This window comes from Chlamydotis macqueenii, chromosome 1 (genome assembly GCF_036417535.1).
Source record: "Chlamydotis macqueenii isolate bChlMac1 chromosome 1, bChlMac1.mat, whole genome shotgun sequence".
NCBI lineage: Eukaryota > Metazoa > Chordata > Aves > Otidiformes > Otididae > Chlamydotis > Chlamydotis macqueenii.
In genome coordinates, this window is record NC_141556.1 from 175,110,992 (window position 1) to 175,129,803 (window position 18,812).

General features: G+C 41.1%; 1 protein-coding gene across 2 annotated transcripts in view; it reads left to right on the forward strand.

Annotated features, from left to right (window-relative positions):
- Positions 1–6,524: 6,524 nt before the first annotated feature.
- PCDH9 (protocadherin 9) overlaps positions 6,525–18,812 on the forward strand; it is a 704,826-nt gene continuing 692,538 nt past the window's right edge. For both annotated transcript variants that reach the window (XM_086741641.1, XM_086741648.1), the window contains exon 1: positions 6,525–9,560. In XM_086741641.1, the coding sequence (XP_086597767.1) occupies positions 6,525–9,560 (3,036 nt within the window). The remainder of the gene's footprint in view (positions 9,561–18,812) is intronic.

The window sequence follows — 18,812 nt, forward strand, 5'->3', positions numbered from 1 at the left end:
TATTCATCATTAAATGACTTAGCTATTGCTGTTTATTTAAGAGTACAGATTAATATATAGCCCTGAAGTGTTTGTTTAAGTGTTTTTCCTTTCATAGAGCTCTCACAACCAGTCTGAAAAACATTGAAATACATTTTGACATTATAAAAATGAGCACATTAAATAAATATAATTTATGATTCAATTACCTGGCTTCTTGAAGTGCTGTAGTTATGTACAGTTTACATTACACAAAATATTTTTTATTGACTTAATTTGAACTACTCATGTAAATAAAGACTCCAGGTTCAATCCCTATACCCAAGAAGAGAAGGAAACTCTGAAGCAACCTCCTGAAATCCAAACCATTATGTGTATAAGGTCTGGCCAAAAGCAGCATGCTTGTGAGGAGAAACACGCTTGTAAGGACATGCTGAAAACACAGGCTCCACGATCCTCTCCCTATGCTGCTCCCACCTTTGTGGCATTCTCCTCTCTCTCATCTTCATAGACCCCTCAAGTTTTAGAGGTTGGGAGGACAGTAGATGAAAAGCATCACTTTTTTTGGCCCAGTGCTTTTTTTTTTTTGTAAGAACGGGATTTCCCAAGGTTACCATGAGACTGAATTGTGGCAGAAGCCTGAGTCAAGGACAGACTAATGCCAGCTCTAGCTTGAGCAGAGCAGATGTCTGCCCCATGGAGGTGGACAGCTTCATGGATTAAATACCATCAGCAACAGGGGGAAATCCTCCCTTCTTACCCACCACACTGAACTCCAAACCTCTTCTCTTTCCAAGGACAGAAACATCAGGAACACTCTGACATATCTCGACAGAACCAGCAACTCGGCCGTGAATAATTCCTACTGGAGATGGGACCAAGGCTGTATTTGATGATGATTTAAGCAGCAGTGAAGAAACAAGGCCTCCAGGGATAATAGTAAGGGTTGCTAAATACCTAGCACATACCCTGCTATCTGAGCACACACCCCAAATATTTATAACACGTTTTTTTTCACTATACTGGACTGAAGGGGACATGCTATAGGTGCTCAGTAGGTCGGGTTCCACTCTTGCTGCACTATGGAGTGAAGTAAAAGAGCTCGTTCATTAGCATATGAATCAGCTCTCCATAGAAAGTGGTAGAACTGCAGGAGAGGAAAAGCCATTTTGCTTTAATAATAACAGCCTGTAAGAGGCAATCCCAGGTACAAAATGATCAAGTGACCAGAGCCAGTTCAGTGAAGAATGATAGCATTTTATGCTCAACACTTCAAGATTAAAGTCTTTAGTTAGCTAAGCATAATGTGAATCAGTTTCATGTATAATGCATTGTGTGAGCCTGTAGCCAGTATGATACAATGTAAGCAATTCCATTTAGTGCAATTTGACTATAGCTAGTACAGAATAATTGGAGTCAGTTTCTAGCATGCTAGAATTTGAGTCAAATATGATATGGAAAAGAATTTGATACATAATAATATGGAGGCGAAGATAACAAGCAATGATGTGGATGAATAGTTAATTTGCTATAATACAGAAGTCATTTTAATAGGTTATGATGTGATTAGGAGTCCAGTGTTCCTATATGCAGACAAAAGCCTAATACATCACGGTAAAGAAGGGAGACTATTAAGGAACAGTATAAATAATAGTCCATAGTTGCATTTGCGGAGAACAGAACATCAAATACTGTGATTTTCTCAAATATAAGGGCAAGCGAATAAACATTTACTGGAGGATAAAACATGGCTACTCAAGTGAACACGGCAAATGTTTCGGAGCAGTTCCTCACATTTCAGAGGCAGCGTAAAGCTGCACTGGGTGATTCCCACTCCCGCTCAGGAGCTCGGCCCTTTCTATTCATTTTCTCCCATTATTAGCAGTGGTTGTGACAGTTCTAGCCCCTTTGGTACTCTGAGCCTCAAATTTACAATCTGTTGTGCAAACACTACGATCTGAAGACTCGCCTCTTCCATGAGGTTAATAACGTAGGATTAGTTAAAGAACTACAGCATTTTAAAGCAAGCAGATAAACATTAACATGACAGATCTGCACATAAAAAACTCCAGCTTTCCAAAATAACTTCAGAAAACACCAGAAATACGCTATTATTGTGACTTGTGACTGTGCTGGGTTTAAATCCAACAGCTACTAGTTCATTGAAATTTGACTTTTTTTTTTCCTCTTCCTAACTTTTCATGAGGCTAACCCTGTGTACATGAGAAGAACTCATTTATGAGTGTGTGCTAATCAGTTCTGACTACAAGTTAAAGTCATCCCTGAGCAAACAGAAAACTATTCAGCTTAGCAATAAAGTTAAATAATTATTACCAGGCTATGTGATGTGACTACAATGTGACATTGAAATGACTATGGTGTGATTAGAATAAGAATGTTAAATGTCTGTGATGTTACTAGAATGGGGCTATAAAACGTCTGTGATGCCACACTGCTGTGATATGACTAGTGTCAGAAAAAATGTGTGCATTATTAACGCACACATAAACAGGCCATATTTCAGAAGCAGACTGCACTACGCAGAATGCTAGTAGTTCTAATTATCTTCTTTATTAATGGCTGTTCTGCCTTGTATTTTAAAAGACGAAAGAACTGCATGCTTAATTCATTCACGGAATTCTTTTCTAAGTGGTTTGGCAGTAAGGTTGCTCCTTCATGTCACTTGCTTGACTTTCAAAGCTGGGGCTGTAGCCACCCTTCCTGGGTTACATAATGAACATTTTTCTTAAACTATTATTAGATTCAGTTCCGTTCGCTACCATTATTTGATGTCATCAAAACCAGGATCAATTTTTTTTTTTTTCCTGTGTGTATCTCTGTAACAGGAGTCTTTTGGACACAAACACAAAGCACAGCAAAACTGAGTGTTTAATCTTTACACATCATGGGATTACAGGATGTGTAATGTTCACGTACAGAGCGTCTGCATCTGTAGGACTGGCAAGGATATGTACACTTATCAGTATGTAACACACAAAACCAAGCCATGCAAATTACTGACCTCTGACAAGATAGAAGCAGCTCCCACTATTAGTTAACAGTGCATCCTATGTGCAGATGCATATGGGAGACTAAAGGTAGGAGCCTGCATCCGAAAATGCAAAATCTTCAAGGTAGGAATTCTTCAAGGTAGGAAATCTTTAGCTGGCCAATGCTATCAACAGAAAATGTGTAAATTATCTAGATACAGTACCGCACACAGAAAAAGTCAAATGCTGATGTTATCTTTGTTTTTTTATGCATATGTATTTGAAAGGCTTAACCAGAAATAGCAGTGAGCGTGGCCACATAGCCGGGCATACTGAATTGGATACGGACTGTGTCATACCACTTGCAAGTTCAAGCTGAGAAAAGCTAGCAATAAAAGTACAATCAAACGAGGGTTCATTCATGCTTCAGAAAATGTTGAAAAAGGCACTACGTATAATGCACTGTATATAATGCACAGTAATCATTTTCTTGTCACACTTTTGAGGTCACTCCTATCGCAACACATTGGCATTTTATTGCACGGTCTTCCAGGCATGTGACGCTTCTTTGCAGTGAGCTGGATAATTTACCTGTGTCATCTACGGGGAAGGCGGAATGATCACCTTTATTATTTATCAAACCACCGGGAGGAATGTTTCCCAGTATCAATGTTGAAGCAGACAAAACCCCAAACCAGCAGAACGGCTCCCTCCTTCCCCCGGCTGGGGTCTGGGCTGACCCTTCGGGAACGGGAAGGAGGAAGGTGTGTAGGCGCAAATGGGAGCCGAGACAAGGCTGGAGTCGGAGCGGCGTGAATTATAGATGAAAAGGCATCATGTATTAAAGATAAAGCCGAACGGCGCGGAGGAGGGTCGGGGCAGCCCGTTTCCTCCGGCTCCGAGCGGGGAGGCCCCGCAGGAGGCCGCGGAGGCTGCGCGGCCACGCGCGCTCCGCGCCGAACCCGCCACCGCACGGCAGGCGCCCGCGCTTCCCGCTCCCCCGCGCAAGGGGGGCCGAGCGCGCGCCGAGACACCCCCCCGAAAAAAAAAAACAAAACAAAACAACCAACACCACACCACCAACCCAGACCTACATCAAACCCTTATTTTTCTGGATTAGCCCGGAGCTACTCGCAAACCCGATGAGCCGTTCTGTCCCCCTCCCTTCCGCGCCCACTGGGGTGTCTGTCCCCCCTCCCCCACCCCGGGGCGCTGCGCCCCCCCCCCACCCGCTGGGTCACCGCGACCCCCACGCCGCTCCTGTCTCCGCGTCCACACCCCCCCCACCCTGCTCCCCTGCCACCACAGCGCAGCGCGCCTCCCCGCAGCGCCCCCTCGCCACGCGCAACCGCCCCACACGGCGCGGACCCGCTGCGCGCCCTGCGCGCCCCCACCGCCGCCCCCGCCGCCCGACCGGCCCGCGGAGCGACGTGCCCGGCGGCCAATGCCAGGGCCCGGCTCCGCCATCCACCGCCCCCGCCGGCGCGGGCCAATGCGGTGCAGCGGGAGGGGGGGCTTAGCGCCGCTCACACCCTCCCTCTGGGCTTATTGAGAGTTATATCAAGAATTTCGGTTCAGAGAGAGAGGAGGAGAGAGCGTGTGTAAGGGAGAGAGGCTGAGAGGGAGGGAGGAGGGAAAGCGCCGTCGCTTCCTCCCGTCACCGAAGCAATAACCTATTAGGATTTTTTTTTTTTTTCTTGGCAGCTATCACCCCAGAGGTAGAGAGGGAGATGCACCGCCAGACCAACTCTTGTCATCTCCAGTAAGAAGTTGCAGACTTCACGTAGCTGCCTCTGCCCTGCTGAGAGAGAGGGATGGGGATTGCGTGCGGCGCGGAGCGGAAAATACCCCCGACCTGAAGAAGTGCGGCGGATTTTTGCTGTTTGTTTGGGTCGTTGCGTGCGCGTCTGAGCAACCCGAAGGTTCGCCGCTGAATCGAAATGAAACGTGGAGAGGATGACTAACGGCAGGACTGTGAATGCCTTCCCTGGAGTTGCGAATTTGCTACCCCGGAGCAACACATCTCTCGAGGAGGAAGCGTTGGGCTGCTGCTGATTTCTCCAAATCTGGTGGTTTTTACCAGATGCATTGTGCTCCGTCTGCTGGAACAGATCACTGCTTAGCCGCCGCAGATCGTCAAAGGTAGGCAACCAACGTAAGTGCAAAGTTACCCATGCACTGTGATGCATTTCATTTAAGGGGGGGGGGGGGGGGGAGGAGGGGGGGGAGAGCCAGCACGCAGTATATTTATCTAGGGAAAGAATCAATGTTTCGGATTCAGTTGATGTTGGTAGCCAAGGCTCACCTACTCGCTGGCTCTGCATCCCTACCTGCATCACTCTGCTGGAAGTAATCACGGGCATCAGCTACCGTGCAGCTTAATGCAGATAAGATTGGTGCTTAGGGGCTGCCCGGTTCCCCCGAACTGTGGATGCTGGCAGCCTTGCACCCAGATAATTCGCGGTTAGCAGAGCATGCCAACAGAAGTCTGTCTGTCGCTTTCTTTCTTTTTTTTTTCTTTTTTTTTTTTTTTTTACCTGCATTATTAGTCTGCAGTATTTATGTGTGGCAGCTGCTAATAACATCCTGAAGGCAGATCAGTGGGAATGGGGAAAGTCGGGAAAGGCTGCACCTTTTTTTTTTCCTCCTCTTGTCATCAGAAAATAATATTTCACCTCCCCCCCACCCCCATCTGTAAACATGCTGGCTGCTCCTAAGTTGCATTTTGAATCTCCAGCCTCTTGATTTGGACTGTGTTTAAAACCCAACAAATAAAGTTTAAGGTTATTAAACAGAGGGAGAAGTAACCAACATACGGAGAGGAAACATTGAGCTGAGAGTGTAAGAAACTGTAAGTCCTGTTATTGTCTCATCAGTTAACAGGGATGTGAAGTAGCCAGTGATGACTGCTGCAGCAGCAGCATGTCCGGGTGGTTATTTCCCAGTACGATAGCTATAGTAGGGGATGCAAGGCACAAGGAGCAGAGGAAAATTTGGTTTGCAAGAGCTAAGAAATATGTATGGAAGCAAACAACAAATTACATTTGGCAGCTGACATAGCAGTTTGAATCCAGAAGTAGTGCGGGAAGATTTTTTCACTTGCACCAAATCACTGGGTGGAGGAGGGTAGAGGGGGAATGCACGTTACGGATTACACTGTGTACCAAGAAATTATTCAGAAAGTATGTGTCGAAACTGTAGCTACCTTGAATCTTGCAAGTAGTTTATTTTCATTCTCGCTCAGTGCAAATGCAGCCAATGGGATATTGGTGCATTTGTCCGGAAGGATTGCTCGTAAAAGGCAGCAGTAGGAAAATGTGCTGCTGCAAGTGTGCATTGCAAAACCAAGTAGTAGTTGGAGATTGTGGATTTGTCGTGTCTAAAAAACCAATAATGCTGTTCTGTGTGGTTGTGTTGACAGTGCTGTCTTCAAATAAGAAATGAGATGTAATGCATCCTGCAGTCCATGCATGCCTCCTCTTGCAAATCACGCATCATTCCTCTCTGGAAACATTTAAGTCCTAGAATCTGGGAAAAGAGAATAAAAACATTATCATGGACCTGAGGGATTTTTACCTGTTGGCCGCTTTGATTGCCTGTTTAAGGCTGGATTCTGCAGTAGCTCAAGAACTTATTTACACTATTAGAGAAGAGCTGCCTGAAAATGTACCCATAGGGAACATACCAAAGGACCTGAACATTTCTCACATCAATGCTGCCACGGGGACCAGTGCCAGCCTTGTCTACAGACTGGTGTCTAAAGCAGGAGATGCCCCTCTGGTCAAAGTGTCCAGTACCACTGGGGAAATCTTTACAACATCTAACAGAATAGACAGAGAAAAACTCTGTGCTGGAGCTTCCTATGCAGAAGAAAACGAGTGTTTCTTTGAACTTGAAGTGGTGATTCTCCCCAATGACTTTTTTAGGCTGATCAAAATAAAAATAATTGTAAAGGATACTAATGACAATGCACCTATGTTTCCGTCCCCTGTCATCAATATCTCCATCCCAGAAAACACTCTGATCAACAGTCGCTTTCCAATCCCGTCAGCAACAGATCCTGACACAGGTTTCAACGGTGTGCAGCACTACGAGTTGTTAAATGGGCAGAGTGTCTTCGGACTGGATATTGTAGAAACTCCAGAAGGAGAGAAATGGCCTCAGCTGATCGTGCAGCAGAACTTGGACAGAGAGCAAAAGGACACCTACGTGATGAAAATCAAAGTGGAGGATGGAGGTACCCCCCAGAAATCCAGCACAGCCATCCTGCAAGTCACAGTAAGTGATGTCAATGATAACAGGCCAGTGTTTAAGGAAAGTCAAGTAGAGGTTCACATACCAGAGAATGCCCCTGTAGGCACTTCTGTAATTCAGCTTCATGCTACAGATGCAGATATAGGAAGCAATGCAGAAATCAGATACATTTTTGGTGCCCAAGTTGCCCCTGCAACCAAAAGATTTTTTGCTTTAAACAACACCACAGGGCTGATTACAGTTCAGAGGTCCTTAGATCGAGAAGAGACTGCTATTCACAAAGTGACAGTGCTGGCGAGTGACGGTAGCTCTACGCCGGCTCGGGCAACAGTTACCATCAATGTCACAGATGTAAATGATAACCCTCCTAACATAGACCTCAGGTACATAATAAGTCCCATCAATGGCACAGTGTACTTATCTGAGAAAGATCCCGTCAATACAAAGATTGCCCTAATTACGGTTTCAGATAAGGACACTGATGTGAACGGCAAAGTGATCTGTTTCATTGAGAGAGAGGTCCCCTTCCACCTGAAGGCGGTTTACGACAACCAGTATTTGTTAGAGACCTCTTCCTTGTTGGACTATGAGGGCACCAAAGAATTCAGCTTTAAAATTGTTGCTTCTGATTCTGGCAAACCCAGTTTGAACCAGACCGCCCTGGTAAGAGTTAAACTGGAGGATGAAAATGACAACCCTCCGATTTTCAGCCAGCCTGTAATTGAGCTGTCAGTTTCTGAAAACAACCGGCGTGGTCTATACTTAACAACTATTAGTGCCACAGATGAAGACAGTGGGAAAAATGCAGACATTGTTTATCAGCTTGGCCCTAATGCCTCCTTTTTCGATCTGGATCGGAAGACGGGAGTTTTGACAGCCTCCAGAGTTTTTGACAGAGAGGAGCAGGAACGTTTCATTTTCACTGTTACGGCCCGAGACAATGGCACCCCTCCTTTGCAGAGTCAAGCGGCTGTAATTGTTACCGTGTTGGACGAAAATGACAACAGTCCCAAATTTACTCATAACCACTTCCAGTTTTTTGTATCAGAGAACTTACCAAAGTACAGCACGGTGGGGGTGATCACAGTGACTGATGCTGATGCTGGGGAGAATAAAGCGGTGACCCTTTCCATCCTGAATGACAATGAAAACTTTGTGCTGGATCCCTACTCTGGAGTTATAAAGTCCAACGTTTCCTTTGATCGAGAACAGCAGAGCTCCTACACTTTTGATGTTAAGGCGGTGGATGGAGGGCAACCTCCTCGCTCTTCCACAGCGAAAGTAACCATAAACGTCATGGATGTTAATGACAACAGCCCCGTTGTCATCTACCCACCTTCTAATACTTCTTTTAAGCTAGTGCCACTCTCAGCAATTCCAGGATCGGTGGTAGCCGAAGTGTTTGCGGTGGATATAGATACTGGAATGAATGCCGAGCTTAAGTACACAATAGTAAGCGGGAATAACAAAGGTTTGTTTCGGATTGATCCAGTGACAGGTAATATCACTCTGGAAGAAAAACCAACTCCTAATGATGTGGGTTTGCATCGCTTGGTTGTCAACATAAGCGATCTGGGTTATCCCAAATCCCTGCATACTCTCGTGCTTGTGTTTTTGTATGTAAATGATACTGCGGGAAATGCCTCTTACATTTATGACTTGATACGCAGGACTATGGAAACACCTTTGGACCGGAACATAGGGGACAGTAGCCAACCCTACCAAAATGAGGACTATCTCACAATCATGATCGCTATCGTGGCAGGTGCCATGGTTGTCATAGTGGTGATATTTGTCACGGTTCTCGTGCGCTGTCGACATGCATCCAGATTCAAAGCTGCCCAGAGGAGCAAGCAAGGTGCTGAGTGGATGTCTCCCAACCAGGAGAACAAGCAAAACAAGAAAAAGAAAAGGAAGAAAAGGAAATCTCCAAAGAGCTCTCTTTTGAACTTTGTGACCATTGAGGAGTCCAAACCTGATGATGCAGTTCATGAACCTATCAACGGGACAATAAGCCTTCCAGCAGAGCTGGAGGAGCAAAGTATAGGAAGATTTGATTGGGGCACAGCACCACCAACAACCTTCAAGCCTAACAGTCCTGATCTTGCCAAGCATTACAAATCTGCCTCTCCACAGTCTGCTTTTCATCTCAAACCTGACACTCCAGTTTCGGTGAAAAAGCACCATGTGATTCAGGAACTCCCGTTGGACAACACCTTTGTTGGTGGCTGTGACACCCTTTCCAAACGCTCTTCCACTAGTTCAGATCACTTCAGTGCCTCAGAGTGCAGTTCCCAAGGAGGCTTCAAGACAAAGGGCCCCTTACACACCAGACAGGTAAACGAGCACTTTTACTGGTCTATAAGTACTGCATACAAGTGCCCGATCAACCAGTATTAAAAGTGCCACTATGTTGTGGGGTTTTTTGTTACAGTCTAATTTAATTTAGTTATGGGGGGAACAAAAAAAAAAAACACAAACAAAAAAAAACCAAAAACAAACTTGACCCCTTTGTCATTTACCTGGGGCTTAACCATGCATTTGTGAAATGCCTCTCATACTTTGGGTTTTGAGGAATACTGATTGTTAAAGGATAGTTATGCATCTGTGCATGTGCCTATACATATGCATAAAAAAAAACCTGGAAAAAAAAAGGAAAAAAAACCACTTTTTTTTTTTTTCTCCCCCGTATTTGACTGTCCAAATATAAAAGTTGTTGAAGAAGAAAAGCTGTTTCCTTATATGCCAAATTTAAATCAGAAAATGTGACTGTTTAAAGATTGAAGTGATACGTACATTCAGTTTCAAATTTTGAAGTGAGTTTGGCTTGAGTTCCTTTTATAGTTTAAGCTGCTTTGGCGCCTTGCTAAGTTAGTGTTACTGAAGGGGTTAATTTTTTTTCCCCTAACAAAGTCGAATTTCCAAGCTACTTCATCTGTGACGCACGTGGTTTGTTGGTAGGATATAACTAAGCCATACGGAAGTCTTCCTCTGTTTCGAGTTCAAAGTGATTTTGTTGTAATAGATTAAAGTTGGTGTCACATAGATAGTTTGTTGCATATTTAAAAAAAAACGGCCAAAGCATACTTTTGGAAGGAATGCGTTCTCTGACTACATCTGAATTATGCAGAATAAAAAAAAAAAAAAAAAAAAAAAAGAAGTCAGCCCGTTGTAAATATTTTCTCATCTTAGTAATGCATAAGTGATCTGTTATAACTAATTTTAAACTGTGAAATACGCCACACGAGGAGGGATTAGGAGGCTGAGAAACTCATACTTCAACCAAATCCAGCATTAGGTTTTTTTCTTAGGTCTAATAATTCCCTCGCTAATAAAGATTTAAATGCGGCGCTGCCTAATTTGAGGGTTTGAGGCGGCGCGGTGCCCTCCGCCGGCGCGCCGGTCTGGCCCTGCAGGTGGCGCTAGGGCACCGCGTCGCGTGGGCTGGCCCGGTGCCAGCCCTGCGGTAGCTGAGGTTGGGGGGTGGGGGGCAAGGGAAGGACCAAGCTGGTGTAACAGCCAAAGAACCGGTTATTTAAGGATAGCTGCGGCAGGGTGGTCGGTAGCTGGGGGGGGTGGGGGGGGGTCCAAGTCTTGGCGAGGCAGCGTCCTGCGCTGTCGCCGCAGAGCCACGCTCGTATTGCACCCTCCAAGCTGCGGTGGTTTGCCTGCCTTTCTGAGGGGTCTTAGGGAATCAGGTGAGAGACGCTTAGGCTTGTCTTGGCAAAAAAAAATTAAAAAAAAAGATTCTGAAATTCGCCAGGTGCGGGATAAAGTCATCCCCTTGCTGCAGCATTAGCCTTACCAGAGGTGAATGTGACGTTCGCAGAACAGTGTCTTGACTTTGAGTGTCTGTAAGGTGTCAACGCTAACAAGATGCTCAGAATAAAACAAGCGCTTTTGAGGGAGTTCTGCTAAAGGAATGGCTCTAAAACAGCTCATACTTATAATGAGACATTGAAAGCATCACAGGAGGTTCTTGCAAAACCATAACTTTTCTAAGGACTTTAAAGAAGAGTGTACTCCCGGAGCTGTCTTTAGGCTGTTCCACAGCACCTTATCCATACTGTCAGCGTAAGTTAAAAAAAGAACTGATTTAAAAAAAAAAAAAACCCAACAAATTCATAGAAGAGCTCTGAATAATCTGTGGTTACTCAGCTGAAGTTTTCTCCCCAGTCTTAGTTACAAAATGTAACACCCGCAACCCACACGTTCCTTTTCTGTTCAGAGATGTTGTTAATTTAGCTTAAAATAGCTTTCCAAACTCTATTAGGAAACTCGGACTTAATCCCCCATGGCATCTTGAGGCAGTTAAGACCCAAAAAATGATTTACCTGACAGAATGTATAAGCTCTGCACAGTGAAATTGAATATGAGGGAAAAAAAAAAAAAGGCAAACAAAAACTACTGGCAGTATTTTCAGAGTTCTTGTGTTCATTGCATTAAATATACTGGTTTCAGTTTAATAATATTAGTCCTTATACCTGCATATAGACCTGATTCAAATTCCACTGAAGTCTACTGAATCCTTTTTGAAGCCAATAGACACTCATATCATACGATTTGGATCGCTCCCTGCAAAAGCTGTAATATTGTATAGAACTGAAAACACACAAATGTTTTCTTAGGTAGACAGTTATCTAAACTGAGCTTGTGTGTTTCTATTCTGTGGGGAGGGGGATAATGTCTTTTTTTGTTTTCCAATGATGAGTGTTACAGGACGTAACTTTTTTATGCCCCCTTGTCACTTTTGGCTGGAGGAGTATAGCTAGCAATGGTAGTAATCATTAGCAGCCTTCCTATTAGTCTGTCTGTAATTCCTGAAATTAGGATGCATTTTAGCTAATACTCATTGGCATGGGACTTAAATACACTTTCATAGGTCTAATTTTTTTGATTGGTGATGGAGTATGGCCTTTAATCAAAGTATTCAAACTTTAAAATCTTAGTAAATAGTAGTCTGGTGTGTGCTAATGCCAGTATCTGAAAAACATTTTTTAAAATGCCTTTAGGAAGAGATACTTAGTTCACGGCCACTGTACTGTTTTCTGGAGGTTTAATATAATTAATTTCTCTGTATCTAATGTTAGAAGTTGTATTAAGTTATCTATATAACTTGTCTTTGACAAGTTTTCTTTATGTGGTTTGCAAAGGGTGCAGGAGTTGTTGTGGAGGATGTTAATATAGGGAAAGAAGAAATATGAGATTAATATATATCTAAGAAATACTAGCGTCCTCCATTTTAACTTACAGTTTCTTTCAGTCCAAGGTAAATACATACACACACACTATATCTTGCAGATACATTAATATTAATAGAGAGCTGAGACTGAAGTCCACACTTGGACTTCATTCAAGGAAAATCCTGTTACTTTTAATGGGAGCTTGGCCCTAGGAATCTGTTAGAACTGGGTTCTAGGTCAGAAAGTTTTTAGAATTCAAAAATAGATTGTTCAATAGAAATTTCTTAAATTTTTTTTTGTTTGTTTTGTTTTGCTGGGCAATTTCTGTGCAATTGTCAATACATTTAGTGGAAACTCTGTGGTTACATCTTCACATGTCAATTTGAATTGCACAGGCTGGTGTTTCAGACGTACCCAGTATAAAAACCAAAGCCTTCTTTTCTTCAAGTGCCTATCTTGCAGTAAACCTGGTGGATGCTCTGAAAAGAGCATTTTTGAATACTTGAACTTGGGATTGTTCTAAATGCTAATTCACATAATTAGGAGTATGGAAAGGATGTTGCACACCACCAGCTTGTATAGATAAGCTTCCAAAAATCAGTGTTATGACTCATAAAGAATACTGAAATCTATGCAGGCTTCTCAATCAGTGTTCTTTTCAGTATTTGATTGAACTTCAAAATGCACTTCAAATTAGTAAGTCACTACACCAAAAAGCTACATAAAAATACAGTAGAAGACGACATGTTGTATTCTTCTATGTGAAAGACCTCTTATAAAAAGCAAATAAACAGACTAAAAACCTCCTACTCGCTGTCATTAGATTAACAATAGATTAAATAATAAAAGAAATTAGGGCCAATTTACCATGGTTGTCCCAGTTTTAAATTATAACAACTTAATTTAATCAGATTTGAAGTACAGCAGTGACAAATAATGCAGGTTTAAAAATATGTGTCGGTATGGGTTATGAGCAAAACCTTCATTCCTAATCAAATAGCATTTAGGCATATGCTTAACTTTCATTTAAAGTAGTGGGACTGAGGCAGATCCTTAAAGTCCAAGGGACTTTGGATGTTATCTTCAAGAAAGACAGCTGTAAGCACACTCTAAGCACTTTTCTGAATCAAGAAGATAATTTATAAATTTTGGAAATGTGCACAGTTCTAGTAGATTCAGGAAAGCTAAATATATGTTAACACTGTCCTTTTATTTCTGTGCTCTGACGACAGAAATTAAGGATTTGGGGCTTGACTCGCACATTAAACGCATTCCATACTAAGGTACATTTTTAATCATATAGTCAATAACATAAGCTCTATGGAGCTTGCTTTACTCCTTTTTCAGTCAGCCGACTTCTTACCTGATCAAGGAACGGGTAGCCAGGCTCCCACTGATCAATGCACATCACTTAAGCTTTCTGTGGCAAATGTAATTGATGTTATCTTACTCTGGAGTGTTTAGATTTGTAACTTTAGGGTTTATGTAAAAGAAAAGAAAAGCTGAAAACATTAATGACTCTTAATTTGTTACGCTGAGAGCAGCAATTTCAAGGTGCATAAGTTGATGGAAATCTGCATTGGAACAGCAGTGCAGAGTCTACGTCACCTGCAAATATTAAAATTCTGTAACCATAGCATTCCATAATTCTGCGCATGGTATTTTTAGTGGCCTTGTTTTACTGCTCAGTATTAAAAAAAAAATACAATTCCATTGTTTCTTCTTTATGCTTAATTTGTTTTATGTGTTAGCATGGCTTAGTCTTGGGTGAGGACTAGTCACCTAGAAAAATGTCTGCACGTAAAATTCAATTGTTTTTTAATTCTGTATATTTATATATCTATACTAAAATATCAGAAATAGTGAAAATGTACAGTGTATTTTTTCTATCCTTGTATAACTGAAAAAATAGGTTAACGGATTTTGCTCAACTATCTAAAGAAATTCATCTTTGAGCTGAGACCAAGCATGTAAAATTTCAGCTGAAAAGAAGAATTTTTCAGAAAGTTAAGAGCATGTGAAAACTGAGGGTTATAATGGAAATCTGAACATAACCCTAAGCTATAATACCATTTTCAATAGTGACAGTAGAAATGCTAAACTAGGGTAGGGAACATTTTGTGTGTACAGACACAGACAGTAAAAGCTTAGCAAGCTTAATTTCTCTTTAAATGTTTCCCATGCAAAAGATTTTTATCAGAATCACTGCGATCTCATCTGTCCTGAATATGCAAAGCCAAAGTTTCACAAATGCTAATAAATGTCTGCTGCATATGGGAGTGAGAACTGGATCCTGAGAGTTTAATGCTATTGGAATTTTGTGATAATGTTCTTTTGTGTATAGGAGCAAGGAGGGATCTTTTTAGTTTCCATTTCAGTTTTTTACTTCCAAAGAATCTATTCTTCTAGCACAGCAAAACCATATCAGCCACACTTTATTGACAGCAATTTTATTGTAGCTGGAGGCTTACAGTAAGCTGTTTATTGCTGTTCCCTAACTCCGTTGACAGCAATTGGGGAATTAATTTTCTTGCTCCTGATGTGCTTTCTTGGGTATAAACAACAGATGTTAAAGATACAAAAACTGTGACCCATTTACATTCAGCAGCTCTTTACGGGCACAGTCTACCTGTCTGAAGTGCGGGTTTCAACTCCGAAGTAAGATTGCTTCATCAGTTCTAGGATTCTTGTTTTTGCAATGGAACGGCTCATCTCTGCATATTCTGTACAAGGGCAGATACATAACACCTAACGGACCAGTCCTCATCTAGGCAAATTCAGTTCAAGAATAGCTGAGTTCAAGTTTCATTTCTGTGAGGAGATGCTGTATCTTCTTACTCTAGCATTTAATTGCACCAAACGTACAGAATATAACTGACCAAATAGGCATACCATGTTCTGAAAGATCTAACCGGTATTACAGGTGATACCTGAATTTTTGGTAGCACTTCTCCCACAAAAATGCCATAGTAGTCAGTAAAATCTATACTCACAAGTTTCCTCAGCTGCTACTCAAGCACCGCGGTCTCACATGCATTCTGTAATCTCCATGTCTTCACTGAAGGAAAAACAAACACACACAAAATGATATATATTTTTTTCTCCTTCTTTTATTACTGCTTTAACTTTCCAGCCTGTGTTGGAATGTATGTAAAATGATTTATCCCAATAGACTGATGGGGGGATTTAATCAGTTCATTTGTGGTTTACATGCGATAACATTCCATTGATTGGAAAAAGATTTCCCAGGCTGTGGATAAGAAATGAATGGATGCTATCATATTTTACTGAAGTATGGGGAAGGGAGGGCATCTTAAGTTCGTTTCCGTTGGCATCCTTCAGCAAGACATTTGCAACATATGGGGCTCTAGCATCTTGCCTAACTGAGATTATAAGTGCTTATCTAGACGCAAAATGCATATCATCTTAACTCTTCCTTTATAATTAAAGTATCGTATAAAAGAGTTCATTCTAATATAGTTGCAATAATTTAGATGTAATGGATTATGTTCTAGTGAGCTATAAACTCTCTCTGGTAACAGAAATAGCCATTACTGATAGAAGACACCTTAAATTGATATCACTGTACTGTTACCTTGGTTATATGATAACAAAGGCTTCAAATAAATAAATAAATAAATAAAGTTGTTTTGTATAGCAACATTGTTGTCGTCACACAAAAACATGTGTAGATTATTACTAGGGCCTAAGGATTCAGAGAAGCTTTTGTCTGACTATAATGTTGATATTAATTTCATTCTGATCTCACTAAAAGAATCTAGAATTTAAAACTTTGGAAAGATTTGACCTGCATTCTCAATTTAGTTTTCAGGTTTTGTGCGTACCATGAGTTATGTGTGATAATACAGAGAAAGTTGGTTAAAAATCTGATTTGTAATCATACTGCAGTGTCTAAATTGTACCAGTTTCATAAGTTACCCATCCTTTGTACCTTCTTGTTGTTTCTTCACAGCAGAGAGAGATCTGTTTTAAAGTCTTGATGTGAGTTGTCCTACATCTTCTGTTGCACAGAGGGAAAACTGAGGAATTCTGCATTTGTCTGGATTTATTAGTGTGTAGTTTTGGTAATTTCCTATGAGCTGATGTTGTTGTTTTGCCATTTCTTTTGCAAAATGCCACACTGGGTTTTTTTTTTGTGCACATTATCTGAAAGTTGTTCTGGAATATGCACACTTCTTGCTACAAGAGGAATACAATAAGCCCTTTCTTAGAGTGACAGTTCAACATTTGAAGCTAAATCCAAAGGGGTAAATCTGATGATTTACACCATCTGCAGCTCTTCTTGATGTTACCTTCTTTATAAAAGCAATAGGATAATATTTCCAAAATCTAAAAAAAAATATGTAAAGTTAATTGGAAGTCAAGTGAATTAAATACCATTTTATTTTGAGCTGAATTTGACAAAATGTGGAGGATCAGCTGTCAGATGGTTTTTTTTGCCTTCTTTTGTTTCCTGCCCCAAGTTCACAGAAACAAAATCTAGATATCATTTTAAAATAGGAACCTTTCCCCACTCAAAAAAAATTAAATTGAATCTTCTCACTGACTGGTAGTTGAAAGAGGATAGCTATTGATATTGATTTGTAAAACACTTAGTAGTCTCAGACAGATATTTGTCCATTCTCCCTCATTCCTTCCAGCCAAATTAAGTGTTAGATACAAGTACTTTTATTTGTGATTTTGCAGGATATTCTAGGTACCCCCAGGGCTTTCATGTGTTATTAGTAAAAAAAAAAAAACCTGTGATTGATTTACTTAATTGTTAAAAATTGTTAAAAGTCTGCCTGTACGATATTTTTTGATCAAATGAGCTATTTTAGCCTATGCCTTATATGTTCATACAGCGTTTAAAACACTAAAAAAAAAGTAAGACAAAGTCCATGTTTTACTTGTGAATGGTAATTGCCATTTTTATAGCCTCTTGTTGATTGGTAGCTAGCAGTCATATCTTTTAAATTGCTGAACCTGATGCAAATTTCTGTCTCATGATCTCTTGTCCTTCAAAACACATAAAGTTATGGAGGCAATTGTATTTCTGGTGTAACAGCATCTGTAGGATACATATGTTTCCATATGTGACCTCTAGATATCATATTATTATTGGGAGTATTCACTCAGATTGCTTAAGAGAAATAAAATATTTGCTACTAAACTTCATGGTGAAATACTTTCACCACTAAGGTTTATGTGAGTCTCTATCTTCTCCTACCAGTATTTTTTTAAATAAAGTTTTAATAAAAGTTTGGTTTTACAGGAAGGGGTCCAGGAGCTCCAGAAAAGGGTGCAGACCCATGAATTTTTATTTAAGGGAACACCTCCTTCCTGTATATATGATAAGTTGCAAAGCCTGAAGGGGAGTGATATTTAACCACTGTTTTTACTAGCTTTCCATTCAGTGGGGTAGGTTTTGGGAATACTGTTGTTATGCCAGTCCCTCTCCTTGCATCATGTAATAAATATATTTGAACATTACAGTTGCTTCATGTGCTCAACTTCTGATTGTGGATCTAGTCTAATGTCTGTAAGTAATGTTCACAAAAAAAGTGTAATTGGTATAATTTTCAACAGTATACGTAGCTGGTAGTGCCTGTTCACACAGCACCTCATTTTACTTCTGTTGACATTGTGGTGGGATTTCATCTTGTCTAACTTCCAGTTGTACGTCAAATCTGATCTGCTTCACTCAGTTTGTGATTTACTCCACCCGAAAGAAAATATGCTGGTTTAAACTAGTTGCCAGAGCTGATGGATACAGTTGGGTGAGATGCATCCCACACCAGCGAAGTGTACGATCCATACTCTTCGCTTTACAAGTGAAGAGCATGATCCAGTCCAGTTGTCTCAATGAAGTAAAGAGAGGGATTTTTTATGGGTATTTCTTTAAGTAAAGGTATTATTTGAATAGTATATATGCGCACAGAAATGTATAATGTGCACAATTACCTTTTCTTTAGAGTATGGCTCAAATTCAGAGACTCTTGAATCAACATAAAGACTCTTACTGACTTCTTATTAAATTGTTATCCAGCCATTCATGCTGCTGCCTATTTTTAGGAAGATGGTGCAATGAAACACCAGTTACTTTGTTTTGGTGCTGTGCCAAGTATTTTTGATTTTCCTCTTCATTCTGTGGTCCCTCATACCTCATTCTGTGAACGTGAGTAGAGAAAAAGGGAGTTGTAAACTTTTGATCTCTACCCTTGGCTATATCTGGCCATTCACGTAGAGTGAAAATGCTTCTTTTACCTCTCAGGTTTAGGTGTATGGCTATAACAGTAGGAATTTTCAGTCACTTGTCAGATTGTTTCACTTCTGCCATTTCAAAAATACAGGTCAAAGTATCAGTGAAAGTAAAAAAAAAAAAAAGTATAGGTACCAGTAAAAG